At 48.3% G+C, this 18,012-nt stretch overlaps 1 protein-coding gene across 3 annotated transcripts in view; it reads right to left on the reverse strand.

Annotated features, from left to right (window-relative positions):
- Positions 1-18,012, reverse strand: part of SCRN1 (secernin 1) — a 68,995-nt gene that overhangs the window by 41,026 nt on the left and 9,957 nt on the right. For all 3 annotated transcript variants that reach the window (XR_007922327.2, XM_070059692.1, XM_002713733.5), the window contains exon 2: positions 2,648-2,807. Coding sequence is in view for 2 of the 3 variants with exons in the window: in XM_070059692.1 (XP_069915793.1) it covers positions 2,648-2,806 (159 nt within the window). In the remaining variant the exon portion in view is untranslated. The remainder of the gene's footprint in view (positions 1-2,647; positions 2,808-18,012) is intronic.

The following is an 18,012-nucleotide window of genomic DNA, read 5'->3' on the forward strand; positions in this document are numbered from 1 at the left end:
GGATGAACCAACGGCAAAGGAAGACCTTTCTCTCTGTCTCTCTCTGACTAACTCTGCCTGTCAAAAAATAAATAAAATATCAAACAAATCGGACAAAACACTCTGGTGGTAGAGAGAGAGGCACTGTACCTGGCTGATGAGACTATAACAGGACACCCCCAACGGAAGGAAACTGGCAGTGTCTACCAGAGTACATACTGATGAACCCAGCAATCCCATTCCAAGGCATCCACCCCAAAGAAGTACTGACAAATATAACATTTTTTAAAAGATGTATTTATATATTTGACAAGCAGACTTACAGAGAGACAGAGAGAGAGAGAGGTCTTCCAACCACTGGTTCACTCCCCCAAATATCTGCTACACCCAGGGCTGGGCCAGGCTGAAGCCAGGAGCCAGGAGTTTCCTCTATGTCTCCCACATGAGTGCAGGGGCCTAAGCACTTGGGCCATCCTCCACTGTTTTCCCAGGCACACTAGCAGGGCACTGGGTTGGAAAATAGAGCAGCTGGGACTTGAACCGGTGCCCATATGCGATGCTGGCACCACAGGTGGCCACACCACAACACTAGCCCCAAAAATATTCTTTTTAAAGTACTTAAAATAGAAATCAATGAATAACTTTTTAAAATGATAAAAATACATAATCTAAGACCAGATACCGTGATCGATGCACAAGGATATTACTGCCTTCAGCACTGTTTCTAACAGCAAAAGACTGGGAAGCCACCCAAACGCCCTCCAGCAACATGAACTGGGTAGGCCACGGCACATCCATAGAAGGAATACTACACATCCCTCAACAGGAAGGACAAGTACCTGCATACACTGTATGCAGTGATCTGCAAGATACGTTTTCAGTTGAAAAATGTACTGCGGGGTGAGCGTTTGGCTCAGCAGTCAAGATGCTGCTTGGGACACCCATATCCCACATGGGAGTACCAGGGATCGAGTTCTGCTCTGCTCTGATTCAGCTTCCTGCCAGCGTGCACCCTGGGCAGCAGGTGACAGCTCAGGGGTTGAGTTCCTACCACCCAATATGAGAGCTCCACTCTGGCCCGGCCCGGTCACTGCTGCTGTGGACATCTGGGAAGAACCAGCAGATTGCAAATCTCTTTGTCTGTCTGTCTCGTGTGTGTGTGTGTGTGTGTGTGTGTGTGTGTGTCCTCTCTCTCCTAACCCCCACCATGTGTGTGTTTTTCAAGTAAAGTGAAAATAAACTAAATAAAAACCTTCAGAAAAACAAAGCAAAGTGGAGAAAAGAGTATATGGCAGGCTACTGTGAATAAGAAAGGAGGAAGAGCACTTGGGTGAACATGCATGCATGTGTGTGTATGTGTAATTTATTACCTACAAATGCAATTTTTTTTAACAGGAGGATAAACCAAAGATGTCCAAAACGTGGCTACCAATAAGAGAGAAGAAAAAAAAAATGGAATAAAGGAGACAGGTGTGGAAGCTAGATTTCTATAAAATTTATGCCATTTTGTAGATTTGACTTTGGAACTACATCAGTATTTTACTTAAGTATAAACAAGGGCCATAACAGTGACCATGGAGTTCTCCATATGGCTTCACTTTTAAAACTAGGAACAGGGAGTTGGCATCATGGCCTTGTGGGTTAAGCTGCCACCTGTGACACCAGCATCCCAGATGAGTGCCTCTTCATACCCAGGCTGCTCGGCTTCCAATCCAGTTCCTTACTAATGCACCTGGGACAGCAGTGGAGGATGGCCCAAGAGCTTGGGTCCCTGCCACCTGTATGGGAGACTGCTGGCCCCTGACTTTGGCCTGGCCCAGCCCTGGCCGTTGCAGCCACTTGGGGAGTGAACCAGCAGATGGAAGATCTCTCTTTGCCTCTGTTTCTCTCTCTCCCTCTGTAACTCTGCCTTTCAAATAAATAAATAAATCTTTAAAAACAGAAACTATGAACTTGAACAGAAACAAGAACCAGCAGAAATGATGAGATAATTCAGAGTGACAGGCAGGCTCTCAAGAAAGAAGTCATGGCCGGTACCGCGGCTCAATAGGCTAATCCTCCGCCTGCAGCGCCGGCACACCGGGTTCTAGTCCCAGTCGGGGCACCGGATTCTGTCCTGGTTGGTTGCCCCTCTTCCAGTCCAGCTCTCTGCTGTGGCCCAGGAAGGCAGTGGAGGATAGCCCAAGTGCTTGGGCCCTGCACCCCATGGGAGACCAGGAAAAGCACCTGGCTCCTGCCTTCGGATCAGTGCAGTGCGCCGGCCGCGGCGGCCATTGGAGGGTGAACCAACGGCAGAGGAAGACCTTTCTCTCTTTCTCTCTCTCTCACTGTCCACTCTGCCTGTCAAAATTGAAAGAAAGAAGTCACAGCTTGGGGTCAGCATTGCGGTGCAGCAGGTTTAGACACTGCCCATAACACCAGCATCCCATACGGGAGTGCAGGGTTCAAGTCCCAGGCTGGCCCAGCAGCACCAGTTGTTGCAGCCTTTTGGGGAATGAACCAGTGGATAAGATCTCTTCATCTCTCTCTCTCTCTCACTCACTCACTCACTCTCATTCTACCATTCAAATAAATAAATCTTTAAAAGGACAAGGAGGAAGAGGAGGAGGAACGGCAGACACAGGGGCTGGCGGCAAAGCCGGGGAGGTGGCTACCATGCATCACTTACCTCGACCTTGCTCTCGGGTTCATGGTCAGCGGCTGAGAAGTACACCACCTCCTGCACTTCATCTCTGGGCCGCGCCGAGTTTTTCCCAAACACCACCAGACCATCCTTAGCTCGCGGTGGGAAGGCCACAAAACAGTAACTTGGAGGAGCTACAGCCATCCTGAAACGAGAATGCCCGTGAGAGGCTGCCGTGGAACATTCCAACGGCCAGCTCTGCAAACCTGTGCCACCGGCTGAAAGAGCTGTGCTGCTCATCTGCGGGCAGTCGGCTCATTAAGAGATCCCAGCTGGCAAGTGAGGGCGGGGTATCGGGAACAGGGCGAGAGCCACGGAGACCAGACATTGTTTAGTACTCTGTGGGATTAAATAAGCTCAGATTCGCAACAAACCACAGCGGCGGCCAAAAGTGCAGTGGTGTAGGAGAAAGGAAAGGTCGTTGTTCCCAGCAGAAGACACACACGGTGCGATCGGTCTCACCAGTAACAAGAAATAAGCCTACAGCTGTCCCTTGGCAGTCAGCTGTTCCAGGATCCCCCACTGAGTTTCTCAAATCTACAAATGCTCCAGCTCCTTACACGAAACAGCAACATAGGAGCAGAACACCTCCCCTCCCCCCATCCTGCTGTAGAGTCTAAATCATCTCCAGCTTCCTTGCACACCTAATACCACGTGACTGCTATGTGCACAGTCCTCACCCAGTACTTCTCCCTAAGCGAGTCTGTATGCGTTCGGTACAAATGCAATCTTTTTTCCAAATACCGTGTTTTCAATCTGTGGCTGGTTGAATCTGCAGACTTGGTGCTCGCGGATCCAGTGGGCTGACTGTACTTTGCAGCAGGACACTACACAAGTGCCTGGGTCCCAGAGATACACAGCTGCCCCGTAACAGGTCCGGGGGTGTGATAATGACACAGGTGTAGAGATGGATGGAAAGATACCGCCACGCCCCTTGAAAATGCATGTTTACTCAACACAGTGGTTTAACACTCGAGCATCCTGTGTGCGGCCTCCCCACTATCACCTCTCTGGGGCAGCTCCTTCTCTTCCGCCTGACCAGGGAGCATCCTCGCTGCTTGGTTCTTCATCCCTCAATTCATGCTCTTTATGAAAATACACCTGCACCCAGAACTTCCCTTACCAATCACACACCAATGACCTACACACTGAATTCAACTTCAGCTCCCAACCCACAGACCCAACTGACTGCCTGGGATCCAAAGCTGATTTCATCATCATCTTCTCCAAACCGTGTCCCTGTCTCAGAGGCCAGCTCCACTACGCAACCCACTGGAGCACCCAGAACTCAAGGACCATCCTTACCACCTACCCTTCCACCACCTAACAGGTCTCTGAGTCCTACAGACTCATGCTCCTAAATCCCAGTGGGAACTGTCCCCTTTACCTCATCCACATCTCTACCGCCCCCACCCAGCAGCAAGCCAGCCTGGGTCCCTGAAGCAGCTCCTAAGAGGTGGCTCCAAGACCTCTAATAGCCCCCTCGAAAACACCCACCACCAAAAAGACCTTCTTAGAAGGAAAGTCTGATCATGTCCTCCATGCTTGTAATACTCCTGGCAGGCTTCAGAGGGCTTTTAGAATGAAGTCCAAAGTCTGATCAGGTGTGTGCCTCCTCCCAGCCTCCTCTCATACAGCTCCATGCTCCCAACTCCACTGCACAGGCCTTATCTAGGTCCTCCAAATCCCTCAGGGCCTTTGCACATGCCCTACCCCTTGTCCTGAGCAGTCCTACACTGAAAATATTTGCTTAGGTAACACTTGCTCCTTCACACACGTGCTCAGACGTCATTCTAAATTACCGTGCTCTGGTATAGACCCTCATAGCATCCTGTCCTTTTTCTTCATGGCAACAGTGCCAGTCTGGCCCGTCTGTGCTATTATTTTATTACCAACAAACCACATTTGGTCTCTCCCAAAGTCCAAGCAAAATGAAAGCAGGGAGGGAGCCTTGTGTGCTCACCACTGTAACCCCAGCTCTACACAGTGTCTGCAGGGTAGATTTCCAATAAATAATAGATAAGTGCCCTGTACCTGTGTCTTAATATTCCACCAAGCCGATGTTACGTCCCCACAGCCCCCTCCTTTCAGCGCCGTGCCCCTCGCCTGGCTGGAATGCCCTTCCCTTAGGATCTGCTCTGTCCTTCAGGATCTGATCGGACCCCCTTTCTTATAGCAAGACTTTCATGAAGGATCCTGTCAATTATTCAGCACCCGTTTGTTTCCGAACAATGTGCATTTGTTAATGCTTAGACAGAAGTCTCCAGCTGTGTCCGAGAAAGCTCCCTGAGGGCAGGCCCATGCCCCTCAACCCTCCACACTACATGCACTCAGCAGATCTTATCTCCTGAGCCAACCCCTGTATTTCTGTCACCCATTATCTAACTTATGTGTGTTTTGTTTTATGAGCCCAACACATAAGTGAGAAGTAAAGCAGTGTTCTAGAAATGTTCTAGCCTGGGATTCAAAATTCAGCTCTGCCATCAACTAGCTGTGTGACCTTAAGCAAGCCACTTCACCTCTCTGAACCCAAGTTTCCTCTTCTGCAAATGTCTTGGCCCAGCTCACAGGTTTAGCATGAGTATCAAATTAAATAAAATGTTTGAGCATGTATTTTGTGAACTGTGGTGCCACATAAAGATAGGCACACTCAGGAAAGTTTGTGGAAGGATGGAATTAAAAGGTTTATTTGGGTGCAAAAAAATGAAACCTATATATGCTCATACTTGGGTTTTGATCACTAAAACACAGGGCTATTTCAAAATGACTGTTAAACAATCAAAATATCTGTGGCTCACGCACGGCAGGTGTGAAATCCCAGGATCAGCAACATTCTAAGTGCAGGAATGTGTTCGTGAGTGAAGTGCCATCTTGCTATTTCCATACCCCGTCTACCCCAAGCAGCCTCAGCATGCATACCCTGGGCGCACAGAATTCTCTTTGTATTGATTTCATTTATTTGTCTGAAAGGCAGAGAGAGAGAGACAGAGAGAGATTATCCATCCACTGGTTCACTCCCCTGATAGCCATAACAGCCAGGGCTGAGCCAGGCTGAAGCCAGGAGTCAGGAGCTCCATCCTGGTCTCTCATGTAGGTGGCAGGGGCCCTGGCACTTAGCCCATCATCCACTGCCTTCCAGGCACATTAGCAGGGAGCTGGATCAGAAGCAGAGCAGGGCCAGCGCCGCGGCTCACTAGGCTAATCCTCCGCCTAGCGGCGCCGGCACACTGGGTTCTAGTCCCGGTCGGGGCGCCGGATTCTGTCCCGGTTGCCCCTCTTCCAGGCCAGCCCTCTGCTGTGGCCAGGGAGTGCAGTGGAGGATGGCCCAGGTGCTTGGGCCCTGCACCCCATGGGAGATCAGGAAAAGCACCTGGCTCCTGGCTCCTGCCATCGGATCAGCGCGGTGCGCTGGCCGCAGCGCGCCGACCGCGGCGGCCATTGGAGGGTGAACCAACGGCAAAGGAAGACCTTTCTCTCTGTCTCTCTCTCTCACTGACCACTCTGCCTGTCAAAAAAAAAATAAAATAAAATAAAAATAAAATAAAATAAAAAAAGAAGCAGAGCAGATGGAACTCAAACAGGGCTCCAATACAGGACATGGGGGCAATCCCAAGCAGTGTCTAAACCTGTTGTACCTCAATACCTGCTCCTGACAAAGTTCTTCCCACACTGCTTATTGCAGGCCCCTTTCTGGGGGTTCAGAGAAACAGGGGTGCTGTTGAGGGAGCACCCTCAACTCTGAGGACAATTTTCTCCTAGCTCAGCTAAAAAAAAAAAAAAACAAACAAAAAAAAAACTCCCTTTTATGGGAAAGCAGCACAGAAAGACACCAGCTCTGTCTTCTCATCACTGTTTTCCCATCAGATTTGAGGGGTAAGCAGAGAAAAGCCAAAAATCTGAATATGTACGAAAGATCTTGAATAATTATAAAATACAGTGACTTGATGGTGGGTCCCTGGAATTTGGGCGCAGGAGGAATGGCTGGCGGAGGCCACTACAGTGCAGTGCATCCAGGAGATGGTAAGCTGGGGAAAAGATGGGGCTGGCGCTGTGGTGTAGTGGGTAAAGCTGCCACCTGCAGTGCTGGCATCCCATATGGGTGCTGGTTCGAGTCCTGGCTGCTCCACTTCCTATCTAGCTCTCTGCTATGGCCTGGGAAAGCAGCAGAAGATGGCCTAAGTCCCACATGGGAGACCTGGAAGAAGCTCCTGGCTTCTGGCCTGATCAGCCCAGCTCCAGCCATTGCAGCCATTTGGAGAGTGAACCAGCAGATGGAAGACCTCTCTTTCTCTCTCCGCCTCTGCCTTTCTGTAACTCTGCCTTTCAAATAAACAAACAAATCTTAAAAAAAAAAAAAAAACTGGGGAAAGGACACCTGGACTATGACTTCCCTTCCTGCCCCAGTGCTGGGCCACGTCCTGAGTGCTGGGGTTTCATCCAGGGACAAGCCTTACTTTGCTGGTGGGATCCACCCATCTCACAGCCCTGACAAGCACCATTTCCTCACCCAGGGCGTCTGTCGGTCAGAAAGTCATCTAGGACACTTGACCGTGCCAAGGAAACAGGCAAAAGCAGCCCAGGGGTATGTGGGCCCTGGGAGGCTGGCTTTTCCCCTGAATTTTGTGAATGACTACAAATGCCAGAAGGCAGCAGAGTGTCAGCATCTATTAAAAAAGAAAAGAAAAGCAAACCAAGCATCGCAACCAGCAGCAAATTCGCTAAGGCTAGCTTCATCTGTTTTTCCTGAGTCACCATGCCATGCACTGAGTGACGTCAGCTGGATTCTTTTCAGCTCTCTGGATCAGTGCCACCCAAAATAACTGTCTACAATGTTCTGTCTCCACTGTCCAATATGGTGGCCACGAGCCTCATGTTGCTATCAAAATGTAGCTGATTGGTCAGCGCCGCGGCTCAATAGGCTAATCTTCCACCTGCAGGGCCAGCACCCCGGGTTCTAGTCCCAGTTGGGGCACTGGATTCTGTCACGGTCACTCCTCTTCCAGTCCAGCTCTCTGCTATGGCCCAGGAGTACAGTGGAGGATGGCCCAAGTCATTGGGCCCTGCATCCGCATGGGAGACCAGAAGCACCTGGCTCCTGGCTTCAGATCAGCACAGCGCGCCGGCCGCAGCAGCCATTGGAGGGTGAACCAACGGCAAAGGAAGACCTTTCTCTCTGTCTCTCTCACTGTCCACTCTGCCTGTCCAAAAAAAAAAAAAAAGTAGCTGATACAATTAAGGAACTGAAACTTCCACTGTATCCCAAACTTCAGTTAGCTTCCTTCTTTTTCAAAAAAGATGTTTATTTATTTGGAAGGCAGAGTTGGAGAGAGAGAGAGAAAGGCGAGACAAAGAGAGAAAAGAGAGAGAGATCTTCCATCTATTGGTTCACACCCCAAGTGGCTGCAATGGCCAGGACTGGGTCAGCTTCCTCTGCCACATGGGTGGCAAGGCCCCAAAGACTTGGGCCATCTTCTGTTGCGTTCCCAGGCACATTAACAAGAAGCTGGATCAGCAGTGGAGCAGCAGGGACTCGAGGCAGCGCCTATATGGGATGACAGCACTGCAGGTGCCAGCCCCATTTCCACCTTATCAGCTAGGTAAGAACTCGAAGGGTCAGGGCAGTACTATAGCTTCCAAAAAAAAAAAAAAACTGAAATGAAAATTATTCATATTAAGGCTTCAGTGATCTTAGAAGCTCTGATTTCAGAAGTTCTCCACTTATTCCAAGAACAAAATGGGCTAGCATCCATATAAACTGGATTAGCACAGAGGAAGTAGGACACTTCTGGAAGACTGGAGAAAAAAAACACAAGAAAGCAACCCCAGGGGCCAATGCTGTGGCCCAGCGGGTTAAGCCACCGTCTGCAGCACCAGCATCCCATGTGCGTGCCAATTCGAGGCCTGGCTGCTTCACTTTCTATCCAAGCTCCCTGCTAATGCACCTGGGAAAGCACCGGAAGATGGCCCAAGTCCTTGGGCCCCTGCACCCACGTGGGAGACCCAGAAGAGGCTCCTGGCTTCAGCCTGGCCCAGTTCCGGTCATTACAGCCACTTGGGGACTGAACCAGCAGCTGCAACGCCTACAGCCCATATCGGAGTGATGGCTGCAGTCCCAACTGCTCCTCTCAGATCCAGCCCCCTGCTAATGCACCTGGGAGGCAACAGATGATAGCCCAAGTACTTGGGTCCCTGCCACCTGTGTGGGAGACCTGGATGGAGTTCTGGTTTCCTGGCTTTGACCTGGCCCAGCCCCAGCCAAAGCAGCCTTTTGGAGTGAACAAGTAAATGCAAGGTATCTTTCATTCTGTGTCTCTCCTTCTGTTACTGTCTTTGAAATAAAGAAAAAAAAAATTTTAAGTGTTCATCACAGCAGTATTCATACAGGAGAAAAACTGACAGAAACTTACTTGTCTGGCATCAGAGAAATGGCTAAAAATGCATGCTTCATCTCTAAGGAGAATGCTGTACTCTATTACCAACCCATTAAATACACATTTATGGAGTTTTTAATTGCCAGGAGAACTGGTTCAAAGAGGCGAGGAGGTTGTCCAAAATAAATTATCTTAATCACATAAAAATTTGCATAGAAAAAGACTATGCCAGCCCCCCATAGTTTCTGTTAACTTTTTTTTTACAGGCTCCCCATGTGGGAGCTACACAAGCAGTGCACACATGTTCATCACTAGTTCATGATCAAGATTCACACGCAGTGAGCAGGTCTCCTGCAGCTGTCCACTCAGGGAAAGAGAAACCAACCAACAAGTCAGTTCTCCTGTGACGTTGAGGTGCCATCCTCCTGCAAGGGATGCAGGGACACTCAGTCCTGTGCCCATGATTTGTCACAACACTGAGTGACATTCCAGACAGCACACTAAAGAACAAAAACACATCTGAAAAACACTCACAGCTATATACTGCATAAAACACGCATTTTTAATCTATTCATGGGATTGGTATAAACTGCTTATGCACGCATGACACAGAAACTGTGACATGGATATTCTCTCTCATTAAGAAAACTAAAATTCAATTAACTCCTAATCACACATGCTAACATGGAGATTGGCAGCATGAAAAAACTTAATTGTATCTGGTTTGCTGGAACAGAAGACACAGAATCATTAAATACTATTTTCTATCGTAAGAACATTGTACTTAAGCCAGCGTTAAAATAAGTGAACAGAGCTTACTCCAAAATAAAAATCACCACTGGTGGCTTTTGTAAGAACTTGCTTGTTTTCAGGCACAATTCTGAAGTTTTCTTTACCTTGGGGACCCAGAGGTGGGGGTGGGGGTTCCAGTGCTTACATGCAGGCTTGAAACTGGATCTAGATGTGTCCGAAGCAGTGTTTCTTTCAACTCTAGGCTGTGGCCCTCTCATGGGTTATAAAAATCAATAGAATGGATAGGAACATTTTTTAAAAAGCATTTTTAGAAAGAGTATGTGCCAAGGTCGGCATTGTGGCGTAACAGGCAAAGCCAGCATCCCATATGGGCATCGGTTCACCTCCCAGCTGCTCCACTTCTGATCCCTGCTAATGTGCCTGGGAACGCAGCAGAGGATGACCCAAGTCCTTGGAGCCTTGCACCCACATGGGAGACTGGGAAGAAGCTGGCTTCGACCTGCCTCAGCCCTAGCTGTTGTGGCTATTTCTGGGGTGAGCCAGCAGATGGAAGCTCGCTCTCTCCCTCTAACTCTGCGTTTCAATAATTTTAAAAAAAAAATTGGAAAAAAAAAAGAGTATGTGCCTCTCACACAGTAATGATAAGGGTTGGCAACAGAAACTCTAATTTTACGTTTGATCTATACACATACATATGTAAGCGTGCATATCTACTGAATTCAGACACAACATCTCCCTCTCACTGCAGGCCTCCAGGAGAAAGCTCTCAAGGCAATAAGCTTAAAGGGTAGGGCTACGGAATAAGGCTTCTTCGTGGCAAATACCAATTAGGATTCTTGCCAGGTTAGCAATGAACTAACAGTTCTAATTAATAAACACTCCAATTGAACTCCCATCCATAGTTAAGCTGACAGGCATTTCCGAAGAAGCCGTTGTTAAGAATATTTCAAAGTGCATTTATCTGTAGCTTTGCAATACATTTATGTTCTCCAAGTCCTGCAACTGAGCTGCATGCTACTGGCGGAGGGAGGACGTCATAAGCCTCAAGGCTGGCATAACGATGCAATTGAGAATACGAAGCAGAGGGTAGTTGGTGGTGCACTGGGGGTGGAGAAAAGAAGTCAGAAGACTCCTTAGCTAGCAGGCAATGCAAAAATATCCCAGTGCCCACCTCCCATCAGTTCTCAGGATGAGTTTTCCCTTAGACCAGTGCTGCCCATCAGAACTGTCCCAGATGTTGGACATACGTCCTATCAGAATGGTCCAACACGGCAGCCATTGCTGAGATGGGGCTACTGCATCCTGGACATGTGGCTAGTGCAACTGAGAAATCACATTTTTAATCAGTCTACAAAGAGCAGCCAATACGACACAAATAAGCCAGTCACAGAACCCACAAATCCTGTATGACTGCATTTGTAAAAGGTACCGAGGACAGTCAAGCTCCCAAACAGAAAGGAGAATCATGGCTATCATGGCTGCCGTGGCCGGGAGAAGGGAATAGGCAGAGTTCTTTTTTTTTTTTTTTTTTAAGATTTTATTTATTTGAAAGGCAGAACGACAGAGAGAGATCTTCCATCCACTGTTTCACCCTGCCCCCAAATTCCCTCCACAGCCAGAGCTGGGCCATGCTAGAGCCCCGAACCTGGAATTCCTTGGGTGGCAGGGGCCCAAGATCTTGAACCATCACCTGCTGCCTACCCAGGCACAGTAGCAAGTAGTTAGATGGGAAGTGGAACAGCTGGGGCTTGAACTGGCACTCTGATATGGGAGATGGGTGTTGCAAGCAGCAGCTCAAGCCACTGCACCACAACGCAGGCCCCAGGAAGAGAGAGTTGTCTAACAGTGTGAGTTTCAGTCCCACAAGATGAAAATAGTCCTGGAGATCTGTTGCACAATAATGTAAATACACTTGACATTACTGAACTGCACACTCAGAAATGGTTAAGATAATAAATTTTATGTGATGCGTATTTTACAACAAAAATAACAAAACAGGGTAGGCGTTTGGCACAGCTATTAAGACGCCACCTGTGATACCAACATCCTACGTCAGAGAACCGGCATTCTAGTCCCAGCTGGGCTTCTGAGGTCCAGCTTCCTGCTAATGCACACCCCAGGAAGCAGATGATGGGTCAAATACTTGGGTCCTGCCACCCACATGGGAGACCTGGATTGAATTCCAGGTTCCCAGCTTGCACATGGCCAGCACCAACTGTTGCAGGCATTTGAGGAGTGAACCCCCAGATGGAAGGTGTACCTCCCTCTCTCTCCCTCTCTCTCTCTCTCTCTCTCCACCCCCCATGTATGTGTGTGTATGTGTCTGCCTTTCAAATAAAATGAAAATAATTTTTTAACTTTAAAAACATAACAAAATATTACATAGCCACATAGGGGTAGAGCTACTGTACTGGGCCAAGCAGCTTTTACAATGTGCCTCAGTGACAGTAAAGTGTCCCTAAGCTCAGCTTCTACCCACCATCGTCCACCCGCCTTATCAGAGGCCCTTCAGGATTCATGACTTCCCCTTGGGAACAAGCTCTCCGTGCTTCCCTGGAGTTCACCGCCAAGGGGCTGCGTCTCCTCTGACTGGTTGCAGGAGGCTAGCGACCAAGCCCGTGGGACTGCAGCGACGCACTCCCGTATCTAGGAGACGGCTTACAGACGTCTAGACAAGTGGGGAGGAGGCTGAATGCAGAAAAGGGCTTTGTCCTCAAGACCAGGGAGCAGCTAGCAAAGGCCTGCACGCTGGGGGAGGGGTTTTCTTAGCATGATTACCAAGCTGCCCTGCCCCCTCCATCTCAGTGAAGCCAGAGGTCCCTCACTGGTCACCTGCCCAGGAGTAAGAAAGCCTGCGGGCGCTTGAAAGGAAGAAATACGAGCTCCAGGCTTCCTAACCATCTTAAAGTAACAGTGACAGCTGCCTTCACTCACACAAAGAATACAACCCAGACCTCCGGCAAGGCCTCCCCGCTGTCCACACTCCCAGCTTTACAGAGCAGACTAAGTTTAAAGTCAAGGCCTAGGAACTACCACCTTCCAGAAAAGCAATGAAGAAATTATCTTATTTCCTGGTAAAATCACTTTGAATTCATTGACATTCTTGCTGACATGAACTCATTTATAAATGTATTTTCCTGATGTGTATCTGCCATTGAAATAAGAAGGAGTTAAGTGTTTTGGGAAGCAATGACCTAAGTAAAAATGTGGTTGCAAATGCAGCTGACAGAAAGAAAAAAGGGGAGGGGGGTACTTCAAAAAGTTCATGGACAGTGGGGTTAAAAGATAAGATTAAGAGCAGGCATTTGGGGCAGCAGTGAGGATGTTCCTTGGGACACCTGCTTAGGTTACAGTCTTGGCTCTGCTCCCAATTCTAGCTTCCTGCTAATGAACAACTTGGAAGGTGGTAGGTGATGACTCAAGAAGTTGGGTGCCTGCCACCCTTGTGGGAAACCTAGATGGAGTCCCTGGGTCCCGGCTTCATGAGCCTGGCCCAGCCTTGGTTATTGTGGGCATCTGGAGAGTGACTCTGAAGAGGGAAGCTATCTCTCTCTTTATCTGTCTCTCAAATAAATAAAAAGAAATAATTTTTAAAGGACGAGTTTAATTTGGTACAAAAAAGTTGTGAAATTCATGTATAGTGTTTTTCATAATACACATTCCATGAACTCTTACAAAACCCTTCATGTGCATGAATTTCAACATCTGTAGAACCCGTATAAACTTGTCTTTTAATTCCATTTCCCATGAAGTTTTTGAAGTACTCTCATATAAATGAGCTCAAATTCACGAGACTGCCTAGAAGAGAGATTCTACTAAGCACTTCATTGAAAGCTCAAAACAGTTGAGCACACAGCCTTAGGATTCCATAGCCAGTGATTTCCAGCTCCTAGTAGTCAACACCTTGCATAAGAAACTACCTAATGGAACAAAGACCACTCTTGGGAGTAACTTACAAAATGCTCAGAAGACCTCCTGGTGGGGACCAGAGCTGTGCTTAGTAGGTAAAAGCCAGCAGTGCCGGCATCCCATATGGGCACTGGTTCTGAGTCCCGGCTGCTCCTCTTCTGATCCAGCTTTCTGCTGTGGCCTGGGAAAGCAGAAGATGGCCCAAGTCCTTGGGCCTCTGCACCTGTGTGGGAGACCCAGAAGGAGCTCCTGGCTCCTGGCTTCGGATCAGCGCACCTATGGCCATTGGAGCCATCTGGGGAGTGAACCAGTGGATGGAAGACCTCTCTGTATCTACCTCTCTCTGTAACTCTGTCTTTAAAATAAATAAAGTAAATCTTTAAAAAAAAAAATACCTCCTGTTGCAGGCTGCCACACTCGCCCTGCCCAGCGTCTTCCTCGGTGTGTCTCAATGCTCTGCAGCTTTTGGAGACTGGCTTCACTGTCCCTGGCTGAGGCCTGTTCAGAGCAGGCCGGCATCCCCCTTCTCTAACTTCAAGGGCAGCAGCTCCCACGGCAGCTGACTGCTGGTTCCACAGTGCCCGTCTCCGGCTGATGATTTCCCCGCCACACTGTGTGGGACGGGGGCAGGCTTCAGGCTCGTGTGGTTTGGCCTAGGGTTGCCACAAATAGTGTTTTAAAATTAATTTTTAAATACATATTTGAAAGGTAGAGTGAGAAAAGGAAAGCGATCTTCTGTCTGCTGGTTCACTCCCTAAATGCTCACTGACAGCTAAGGGTGGGCCAAGTCAAGACCAGGAGCCAGGAACTCACTCCAGGTCGTCCACCTGGGAGGCAGGGACCCAAAATCTTGAGCACCACCTGCTGCCTCCCAGAGTGCACGTTAGGAGGAAGCTGGATCAGAAACAGAGGTGGGACTCAAATCCACGGCCTCCAATATGAGATGTGGGCATTCTAAGCTGGGCTTAACCCACTCCACCACAACACCTGCTCCTAGGTAGTGCTTTTTAAAAATCTGAATTGACAGCTAACCTTTTATGGCCTAGAGATTTCTCACAGACATTCCAGTATTTGGCTTCTGCTGACAACTCAAAGATCTGGAAACACTGAGTCACTAAGTGCATGACAGAAAGACTGGAGTTGGGTCGAGGCTCCTCCCCCAGGCCCGTCCACGCCCTCACCCGGAGGCCAGTAAAAGAGCCACCTCTCTTCCTCTGTGCTCATTTACAACACCTGCCTGGGCCTGAAGTCCCCCCTGCACACACACAGGGGCACGAGAAAGACCCTGTTAGGGACACACAGACCCAGGGTCCTGTCCTGACCCCACCCACAATCGTTGAGCCAGATTTTGTGGATTTGGGAACCAATCCCCATATCCAACATGGTTCTCAGGTGTCTATTAGAGTATACAGAAAAAACCTAGCACTGTGGCTGTATACAGCAGGCACTCAACAACGGTTTGCTTTCCTCCCTCCTACAATTCACCAGTGATGTCTGCCACATTTGCAGCAAATCCTACTAGGCCCTTTCACTCTCTCGCTAATGGCCTTTTGTTCATTCATATTCCAAAATGGACTTCAAGAAACATCTCTAGGTGTAACCATCAGCCTACAGAAATACAAATGACACCATGGGGATGGATCAGCAAACCCAGACCATGCGGAATGCTACAGAGCAAACCTGGTTTCTTCAACATCAACAATGAAGTGCAAGGAAAAAAATAAAATTAGAAACACATTTACTTAGAAGATGTAGCAACCAACTGACCAATTGTGGGAATGAAACTTATTTGGATACTAATTTCAACAAACTGGACAAAAACATTATGAGAAAAGTAGGGAAATGCGACCACTGATAAGATAGTTGATGCTATAAAGGGCTGATTACTCATGTCTTAGTCATGACCATGATGCTATGGTTCAGTCTATATTAAAAAAAAGGATCCCAGGGGCCAGCGCCGTGGCTCACTTGGTTAATCCTCCGCCTGCAGCACTGGCATCCCATATGGGCACTGGGTTCTAGTCCCGGTTGCTCCTCTTCCAGTCCAGCTCTCTTCTGTGGCCCGGGAAGGCAGTGGAGGATGGCCCAAGTGCTTGGGCCCTGCACCCGCATGGGAGACCAGGAGGAAGCACCTGGCTCCTGGCTTCGGATCGGCTCAGCACCGGCCGTAGCGGCCATTTGGGGAATGAACCAGCGGAAGGAAGACCTTACTGTCTTGGCCGGCGCCGCGGCTCACTAGGCTAATCCTCCGCCTTGCGGCGCCAGCACACCGGGTTCTAGTCCCGGTCGGGGCGCTGGATTCTGTCCCAGTTGCCCCTCTTCCAGGCCAGCTCTCTGCTGTGGCCCGGGAGTGCAGTGGAGGATGGCCCAAGTGCTTGGGCCCTGCACCCCATGGGAGACCAGGATAAGTACCTGGCTCCTGCCATCGGATCAGCGCGGTGCGCCGGCCGCAGCGCGCTGGCCGTGGCGGCCATTGGAGGGTGAACCAACGGCAAAGGAAGACCTTTCTCTCTGTCTCTCTCTCTCACTGTCCACTCTGCCTGTCAAAAAAAAAAAAAAAAAAAAAGAATCCCGTACCATCTAGAGACACATACTAAATAGTTCCGTGTGAAATGACTGAAAGGAAGTCACGCAGTGAGGAGATAACAATGGTCACAGCTGGGTGATGGGCACACAGCACGGACTCGACTGTTCTCTTCATCATTGTCAGTGCCTGAAATGCTCTGTAACAAGTAACTTACAAAGCCAAGTACACAGAGTGGGCATTCCACGCAGGGGTTAACATGGCAGTTGGGATGCCCACACCTTGTATTGCAGTGCCTGGGTACCAGTTCCAGCTCTGCTTCTGATTCCAGCTTGCTGCTAATGCACACCCCGGGAGGCAGCAGGGGATGATCCAAGTAGTTAGGTCCTGCCACGCCCCAGGGAGGCCCAGATGGAGCTCTGGGCTCCCAGCTTCAGCCTGTTCCAGCCCTGGCTGTTGTGAGCATTTGGAGGGTGGGCCAACAAATGCAAGATCTCTCTCTTTCTCTCTCCCCCCTCTCAAATAAAATAAGTATATTTAATTTTTTTTAAATTCAGGAAGGCATACATATGTTAAGTACATTCATTTTTGACATGCGCATACCAAATTAGAAAATACAAAGGCAGTGCAAAAAGGGGGGGGAGGGGTGGATTTAAAAGGTAATTTTGGTTTTGGTGCAAAAAAAAAACTTGAAACCCATGCATAACTTGTTCAGAATGTGCATCTACCATGAAGTCTCTGAAGACCCTGAAGACCCCTCATATAGTCAGATCAAGTTCATTATAAAGATGTTTTCCTGTACACAGCAGGCTGGAAGACAGTTTTCCATCTTTCCCAGTAATATAAAGAAAGAAAATTTCTAGTATCCCATTCATGGTTTCGGCTAGCTTTGTGCTGCCATGATAATCACTGTAGGAAGGGACATGACGACTTTCTAAGAAAATCACACAGATAGACCTAGATTCTGGGTGCTGTTCTTTCACTAAGTTCTCCGTCTACAAAATGGACTATGGTGTGAACCATGCACAGTAATGGAGATTAAGTGAGATAATACATGCTCAGTGTCTGGAACAGAGAGACATTCAAGAAAGTGCTGTTCGCTTAACTTCTTAAAGAACAAAGCTCTGGGATTGTAATAATAATGGAAGAAGAATGGGTTTGGAATCGCAGGCATGCGGTTGGCTGCCAGGAGCACTCTCTCTGGGAAATATCCGGGGCCTTTCAATTGCTTCTGTGCTCACTCTGACATTGCTGCCATTGTGTCCGCTCATTTGGCAAGGCTGCTTTGAATTCTGACCTCCCCCTTCCCACCATCTGTCCTGCTTTCCATCTCAACAGGGTACTGTCTATTCGGCTCTCTTCCCACTAATGTGATTTGATATGTACCTGTTAACTCTGGAAGCTGGGGTCCCCTAAAAATCTCCCCCATCATTCTGAAAATGGTAGCTGACTATTTAACTCTGCAACTATAAAAAATTAGCTAAGCATTCAATTTCCTACAGAGAAATAAATAAGATTTAAATCCTGCTGGTGTGAAAACCAGCAAGAAAGAGTTATTTAGCAAAGTAGAATTTAAAACTACTTTGTTAATGTCCACTAAATGCTATCTGCTTTAACCATTAGCAAATTTTATTATCAGGAAGGAGCCTATGTACATACATATGAATATACATAGTGTATGTATATGAGGGGACTTCAAAAAGTTCATGGAAAATAGAATTAAAATGTAAGTTTATTTTGGTGCCAAAAAAATTGAAATTCCTATATACTATGGGGCTTCAAAAAGTTCATGA

The sequence above is a fragment of the Oryctolagus cuniculus genome, chromosome 16, assembly GCF_964237555.1.
Source record: "Oryctolagus cuniculus chromosome 16, mOryCun1.1, whole genome shotgun sequence".
NCBI lineage: Eukaryota > Metazoa > Chordata > Mammalia > Lagomorpha > Leporidae > Oryctolagus > Oryctolagus cuniculus.